Raw genomic sequence first — 7,916 nt, forward strand, 5'->3', positions numbered from 1 at the left:
TGCGACGCGCCGTGCGCCACGCCAACGCGCACGGCGTGCCCAAGGCAAGCGCGGCCCGCACGCAACGCGCAGCAAACGGCCGGCCGCTCCTCGCTCGCCACGAAACGCGCGTCCGTGCGTCCCCCCGCGCCCGCGCGCGGCTCTGCCGTTTCCAGTCGTGAAAGGAAACATTGCTTGTCTCGGCGGCGAGCGGGCGGAGGCAAGTGCCCCGCGCCACGCCTGTCAGGACTCGGAACCCTGGGGCACATGCGTGGCAAGGGAGCGCCCTGTTCGGGTTGGGGGAAGGAAGGAGATTCAGGAGCGGGCTCGCTTGGCGGCTTGCGGCGCTGCAGCCGGTTGCCCTGGACACACGACGCGACACACCCAGCGGGTGGCAGGGATCACATGCGCACCAGCACCATATCAACGAGTTCATAACAGAAACCAGTGGAACTGTAACAAAAATTACTGAAAACTTCCTATTTTTACAAGTCTTCGTCCGGAATTATAGAAGAGGTCCAATCATTTGTGCTGCCTGATCAACTGACACTCGACACTGTCTCATGCTCCAGACTGAATATACACCGAACAGTTACAGCACCAGGAGGTAAAAGAAAAAGAAAAAAAAAGAAGAGTTCCTGAAGGCCCTTTCAGATTCATATGAAGTTTATTGTCAGAACTTGGCAAATTACGCGAGCACCTGGATTGCTCTCGGGATTACTTTGGCTTTTGACAACGCAAGATGTAGTCGGCCGTTATTAACATGAGGGGCTTGCAAAAATGCGCGGCTGCTTTACAGGAAGTAAGTCGTAGCTAATGTTCACAGTAACAAAAGCAGGCTTGTAAAAGTTCCTGCTCCTGCAGCCCCTCTGCGTTGTTCTTTGCAAATTCTGTCATTTCTCTCGTCCTCGATTCCCTCAACTTCTTTTGGAAGACATTGATCTCCAGTAGCAATCTCGAGAAATGGTGAACCGACCAATCATTCGATCAGTACGCTTTTGCCGTCATTCTTCATCTGTTGGACTTAGATCTGTGCTGGCCTTCTTTCTAATACTCACCTTCTCACGTTCAGTGTTCTCCTTTTATTCTGAGTCGCTGTCCATATCGTGCATAGCTTTCAGTCCCCTGGGGCGCTGCAAAATCAGGTATCAGGTGACTGAATTCCTTCATGAGTATGGTATAGAATTTGTAGCGGCGAGCTACAGTCCTAAGTTGATATCGACATTCAAGTCCACCCACCTTCTTGGAAACCTTCTTCTCTCGGACTTCATATCTTTCCAAAGTCAAGTCACAAAGCCACGTTCCCGGGCAGACAAACTGCAAAGGATGAAGAGAATTCAGGCAGGAATAACAGAATGGTGACTATTCTAGTATGCACATCAAGAGAAACGTATGCGGAAAATAGTAGACATCACAGTTTTCTTAGGCTTAGTTCCAAGCATGCTTGACCAAAATAAACTGAGATAGGAAAACAAATAAGGCCCAATAGCCACTGCATATTAGCTAATTAATACAACAATTGCAATGTGGTCTCACGACATGAAGACTAGCAAATTAGTTCTGCCGTTTGAAATAAGGGTGCTTTCTGATAGTACCTAGTAGGGACCAACAGTGTCAGAGCAACTCATCAAGCATTGAGGGGACAACCAGGAAGCATCAGAGTTTAAACAAAATTATTTGCTTTGGACAGAAGCATGCTGTGGTGTTATAGATGCTTCTCGGCAAGCAAATTAAATCTCCAGGTATAAGAAAGGAGGAACCCACCGAATGCTATTTTATTTGCAGGCCTCCTATGGGTCGAGGGGCAACGCAGACAGCGTGCACAGAGGTGGCCCATGTGATGTGATGCCCAGTATGGCAATATCTATTAAATATGCGCATCCAAAATGATTTACAGCCCGGGTAGATCCTTGCTTCCAGGGATGACCTAAAGTTTGGAGTAGATTACTGTTCTTTTAAACAAATAGGTAGAAAGTAGATTACTGCTGTCTCCTAGTATTTTGAATTTTTGAGTTAGGAATATCTCTGCATGAAGCAAGGTATTCTTATTTATTATCCGTTCCTGTGGACTGCAATATAGAATCCTATGCGCATTGATGTAAACTGAACACATTCAAACTGAAGATAAATTATTCAAATTGAAAGTTAATGTGCGAGGGTCATACATTGACAGTTCTCTGGATGACTTTGGCTCTTTTCTTGGGTCTTTGAGGCAGCTTGGATCCCTTGAAAACCAGAAAATCCTCTTCCTTTTCCCTGTTTGACAGGGCGATTGCAAACTTTGGCCAGATGGATCCCTCACTCCCTGATGAAGAGCCTTTCTTGTCATCTGGAAAGGTCTGTGGAGCTCCGTTGTTGTTGCAACCTCTACCAGGGCGTTCCCTGTCTGGTGAAGCAACCGTGTGGATGCCGTTGTTCTGTTGTTGCTGTGCTGGCGATTTCATGGTTGCAAACTCTTCCGAGTTCCTAAAAATTCAGTAACAACATATATATTAGAAAGATTCAGAAGAATGCCTGATTAGTTTCAATCTGTCAAGCAAAAAGCATCCTGTTGCTCATATAAGCAAAAAGAACATGATAAAGATAAGGGATACACAACGAGCAGAATCACCCATGTTCTAATAATTGAAAGGTCCATGAACCTAACTTCAAGATATGTTAATTCGAATATGATTCAATGACACCGTGCGTGCTTTTCACAATTTTTTTGTATTTTTTTAAATGAAAAGGAAGCATGGATTACGCAATATGGATTTATAGCAGTTTTGCAGTCTGCTGGCACGAAAGAGGGACATTACAACGGTTACATTTCAAAAAATGAGAATCAAATGCTACATTTTTTTTCTTTTTTTTCTCGAACGCGCAGGAGAACTGCGCATCAATATATTAAGAAGAAGAAGGGGGGGGGGGGGGGGTAAAGAGCCCCAATACAAAAATGATGTTACAGGGTTAAAGGGTCTGTAACACACCCTGAGAACACACCCTAAGCAAATGCTAGATTTTTAACACTCATGAAATTAACTTCAACAGATTATTAAAATTCTGAAATAGGGAGAAGGCAAAAAATCATGATTCACCTCCAATTTAGGGGAAAGGGGCAGTATAGAAGGCAAAAACTTCCACCAATTACCTATGCCAACGCTTCGTTCTGTCCAGGCAAGAAACTATGAATTCAAGGAGAAGAGGAAAAGGGAGAGCAGTGAATGAGCAAGTCCTCACCATCCACTTTACGTGTGGTGGTGACTGATTTGAGTTAAAATTGGTGTTTCTTCTGAATCCAAAATTAGTCAAAAAAATATAGTTCATATGATGTGACCTCAGAGTCCAAAGATAGCAATAGATGAAGGCACCAAAGTACTGAACATTTAGCCATCAAAGAACATCTATCATAGTGCTGATAAACCTTTTTTAAGAGACAATGCTGATAATATCTTGACACCAGTCTCATCTCGTAGCTCTTTTTTCATAAATAGTTCCAATGAAGCAAAATCACGGATCAGTTTGAGAAAAGTGTACCAGCAAAAAGGACATGTAAGTCATGTGATGCAGAAAGCAAACTGAAAAGTAAGCTAGAATTCCTGAAAATTTAGCGATTAAATTCAAATACAGACAATTCAGCTGGATTGATCAAAGATGGGGACAATACTAATCTGCTGGTCCTTAAACTCCAGACAACAACTCAACTTGAATGATAGGGAAACAAGACGAGATAAATCAAACAACACTTTATTTCAGTGTTAGTAACTAAAATCAGACTCTCTGTTGTAAGCATTAGCTTCTTTCAGTCTTTGAGGGACTTAATTTGAGTGACGGAGGAACCAACCAATATCACAGTTCACGAGACGGATTAGTACCTCCCCCAATAATATAAATCAAGATTCAAACGGGGTAAAGAACTAGAAAAATCTAGCATGTAGCATCCACATACCGAATTCGGCAATATTGGACATGGACTATTCCATACTTCTGGAAGAAAATAAAGCTGGACCAATCAACACCATAAGCCAATCAATGCCCATCATGCAATCATGCTTCCCCAACACAACCAAAAACATCACTGCTTTGCCTAACATGCAGGCCCCTCTACAAAAAAGGGGGCAAGTATGCTATTTTCAGTTCTTCAGGAAAAAGACAGACCACATCTTCGTATTATATGTCCACCGTTCGTTCAAATTGAATTCCTCTTCAAATCAAAACTAAACCTGCTCAGGCCTCTGCTCCTCGGATCGATGGACGATGGCACGTGCCCAAGACGACATCACGTGACAGCCAGTTGTTGCTTTACCAGTTTACCCAATAGCCCCAAAATGGGCACTAGTTTAACCAGTAGCCACCAAACCAAAGCAATCATTCAGAGAGCACACTGCACACGCAACTCGCACATCGACACCACGACCGATAAAAAAATTTCAGAGAAGAGCACAAGGGCACGGACCTGAGGACGCGGTGATGGGCATGGCCGGTTGGGTGGTGCTGCGCGGCCGCTACTGCTGCCGCCGCGGCGGCGCGGCGCTGGCCGATGGCGGCCTTCTCGGCGGCCGCGGTGGCGGCGGCCTCGACGTCGCGACGTTGCACCTTGACGCAGCGCAGGCGCTTCCGGTTGCCCCACTGTAACAGCAGGTCGCGCTCCGCCGCGGTGCCACCGCTGCCACCGCGCGAGGAGCCCCGCGTGTGGTAGTGGTTTCTCCCCTCTTTCTCCATTTCCCGACGGGCTGAAATTCCAGTGTAGAAGGTATGAAATGCTGGGAAAAAAACAAAACTCAGATCAGCTGAAAAAAGAGAATCTCAAAGATCAGAGAAGAAGTAGTCCAATTTAATTATCTGCATGGATTTATGCAAAACCAAATGGAGGAGGATAAACTGAAAGGTAGGAGACCGATTAAATTGTGATGAGTCGTCAAGACATGGACAAATCTCTGTTTGATTTCTTCCCATTTCACGCACAAAAAAAAAACTTACTCCAAAAGATTTTTGGAAACGGATAAGTGATTCCACTGACCGATCAATTTCAATGAGAAACGGGATGACAACTGAAATCTAACGCAACTTTAACCGACTGATCAAATCAACAAGGGAAAGCTGGGGAAAAATGGTGAGCTTGGTTCTTGGAAAGAAATTGGTGAGCTACTGGTTTTCTGATTGAACCCATGTCAAACCAGGAAAAGCTAAAAGAAATCGAATTGGATAAAAATGTAATTGAGATCAATGGAACTCATTTACTCAAGAGTGATTTTGAAGAAAACAAGCAATCAATCAACACTGTGCTGTATGGTACCCAATTTTCCGTTATTGCAAATTCAACAATTTGAGACAGCGACAACAAATCAGGATAAGCACAAGAAAGACACAATAAGCAAGGAAGAGATCAACTCGCATAAGGGGAAAAGTGACTGAAATGTGCAAACTTACGATTTTATGATATAGAACGCCAACAGAAAACATGGGAAAACGAAGGAGATCAAAAACAACAACCAAACACCTCCTGATTCCGGCTCCTCATCCAACCGTCCACCGAGGAACACCAAATGAAACAAATAAAGGAATCCCACCTCGCAGACAAGCAGCAACAAGATTGTTCAGTAAATCGTTCGATCCGAATCAGTTTAACTCCCAAGTTCCAATCACGGGAATCACAAGTCAAACAGCTCAGATTGCGCTCGATCGTAGCGCAAACTGATTCAGGTCATGCCGAAATGCAGCTTCGGGTGAATTGAATTCAAATAATCCACTTCAGATATCCCCACACTTCATGAGGGATCTCGCAAGCACAGAACAAGAGGAATCCCAGCACAGGAAGAAAAGCGCAGGTAGAATCCAATCCCAGCAAGAGAAAAAGGGGGCGGATCGTTCCGATCAATTAACCACCCATGAAGAACCTTACAATTCGAGAATTCAAACAAATCACAAGTAGCAACTCACGAAAATTCAAAGGTAAACTTCCCATCGGAGTGCGAACCTCCCAGCTCCAATCCGCGCCAAAATTACCGCTGGAAACAGCAAAAATCGAGGGAAAGAGCAAAGGAACCGCAGTTCGGCGAACTGGGAGGAGCAGTACCTGAAAACACCGCTCGCGCCTCCGCGCCCTCCAATTCACCTTCCGGGACTAGTAATTCTCCGCTTCTCTTCTCCACCAGGAGAAATACAGATCAAGCAGAGGAATGGATTCTTCGAGGCAGAGGTTTCGCGGTAAACGGAATCGGAGGAAATTCCGGACGCCCCTGTGCCCCGTGTTCCTCCCTCCTCCTCCTCCTCTCTGGAAGCCAGGTGAGGAGGGAGAAGAAGGCCGCCTTGGCATTTTATATGCCTCCTCCGTTCTCCCCCGCTCCTGACCCCTCGGGGACTCCAGAACCGGATCCTATCCCCGCAGCTACGGGCCACCCCCATCCGTTGATCTCCAGGTGGACTGCCTGGATCGTCCCAGCTCGTTACTCTTCCCTGATGTGAAATTCCCAGTTTTTTTCCAGAGGTGCTGTGAAATGTCCAGCACTCCAGCTGTTAGGCGAGGGACCTTGATATGCCTTGGGCCGGGCCAGTGTCTAGTGGGCCAGCCCAATCACTTGCTTGGACCAAGCTGAACAACGTTGACCGCGGCCCAGTTTTGCAATGAAACGTAATGCAAAAGTTGAGGCTAAAATCCTTTAGTTCATGTTCGTCCATGTTTTCCACTGAAACTATATACTTATTAATATAAAAAATCCTACTTTTTTTTATGAAACTAAAAAAAATCCTACTGGCTGATATGTTGCAAAGAAACGATGGTGCGGATCAACCACCCAAAAGAAGATCCAGATCTAACCTCTATCTAAAAAAACACATCCAGGTTCTAGATTAATATAGAAATATTTGCGACTCTGCGGAAATGAAAAAGCAGACCCTCTTTCCAACTTTATATTCTCATTCTGGGAAGTGACTTCAGAACCCTGTTTCTACTGATTTACGATGGGACGCAAACATTAGAGATGAAGCAAGTGAATTGCACTTCACACGGAATGAAGAGAGTAGATACCGAGAATCATGTACGGTAAATAAAGGATGCAAAAAAAGGACGCTCAAATCTCCTTGTTGTCAGAACAAACATTTTCTGTTCTTCCAGACCGGTGACGTGTCAGTCTAAAAAGTGAATAAATGGCATTGCCACTCTGCCAGCATGAACAACAGTGAAAATCTTCTTGGAATGTAGGAATTGAGATCATCAATTTTATCCTAAATTAGGGAACGTGTCCGTGTGTGTTGCTACAGACTAAACAAATATAGAATCTTCTTGTGTCATGCCACTGCATTAAACTAGACCAAGACTCACGAGTCACAAAATTACCCGACTCGGTACTACTCGTGTCATCGCTAGTGATATGTCCCATTCATCATCCTCTTCCTCCCATGCACGAGTTATTACTCATTAAGTTTGCAGCCTTAGTTTATATTGTAGGCGCCCTAGTAACTCCCCGTAAAGGCCAAAGCTCAGTTTACCTGATACAGCACGTACAAGTATGTAACTTTGCTACCTTATCGAGTCGTCTGGATGTAACTCGTGCGCTGCATACTAAAAAAAAAACAAAAACAAACTAACTAACTATACGCATGGATTATCCAGATGACATTATGGAGGAAATCAGAATGGGCAGACCATTGAAAGTAATAATGTGTATAGGTATTTAACATTCCATTTCATCAGCTGGCATAGGATCAGACCAGCATTACATTTTCACCAGTTGTTCTAATCTCCTAAAAGAAAAGGCTCAAAAGTTGTAACATTTCTATATGAGCTTCAGAACACTAAGTCGACCAATTTCTAAAGGATAGTAAGAACAAAAGGACTAAAAGTGGGACCATCTGCAGGTCTCTTGGCAGCTTGTTGGAGATCTGCACCGGCTATTTCGGCTCCTGAGCTTCATCTTCGCTATTTGCTGTAATCTTGAATTTGTTACTCCCTCTGCATG

The 7,916-nt window shown here is 44.5% G+C and overlaps 1 protein-coding gene across 2 annotated transcripts; it reads right to left on the reverse strand.

The window, feature by feature from the left end:
* Positions 1 to 427: 427 nt before the first annotated feature.
* On the reverse strand, positions 428 to 6,283 carry LOC112886844. Of its 2 annotated transcripts, none has more exons than XM_025952855.1 (5): positions 6,035 to 6,283; positions 4,415 to 4,691; positions 2,145 to 2,445; positions 1,219 to 1,296; positions 428 to 1,112 (listed from the first exon to the last, which is right to left on the reverse strand). In XM_025952855.1, exons 2-5 carry the CDS (start codon positions 4,678 to 4,680, stop codon positions 1,062 to 1,064), a joined length of 696 nt encoding a protein of 231 aa, XP_025808640.1. In that variant the 5' UTR covers positions 4,681 to 4,691; positions 6,035 to 6,283; the 3' UTR covers positions 428 to 1,061. The 2 variants fall into 2 exon arrangements, with proteins under 2 accessions (XP_025808640.1, XP_025808639.1); XM_025952854.1 differs by having other exon boundaries at positions 4,415 to 4,721; positions 6,035 to 6,282.
* Between the last annotated feature and the right edge of the window lie 1,633 nt (positions 6,284 to 7,916).

The sequence above is a fragment of the Panicum hallii genome, chromosome 3 (assembly GCF_002211085.1).
Source record: "Panicum hallii strain FIL2 chromosome 3, PHallii_v3.1, whole genome shotgun sequence".
In the NCBI taxonomy this organism is placed as follows: Eukaryota; Viridiplantae; Streptophyta; class Magnoliopsida; order Poales; family Poaceae; genus Panicum; species Panicum hallii.

Excerpts from the sequence above, each read along its gene's own strand:
- LOC112886844 (XM_025952855.1), bottom strand. The coding sequence starts at position 4,680 with ATGGAGAAAGAGGGGAGAAACCACTACCACACGCGGGGCTCCTCGCGC. Across the intron at positions 1,297-2,144 it reads TCATCCAGAGAACTGTCAAT|TTTGTCTGCCCGGGAACGTG; the intron begins GTATGACCCTCG and ends CATCCTTTGCAG. Across the intron at positions 1,113-1,218 it reads AGAAGAAGGTTTCCAAGAAG|CGCCCCAGGGGACTGAAAGC; the intron begins GTGGGTGGACTT and ends CTGATTTTGCAG.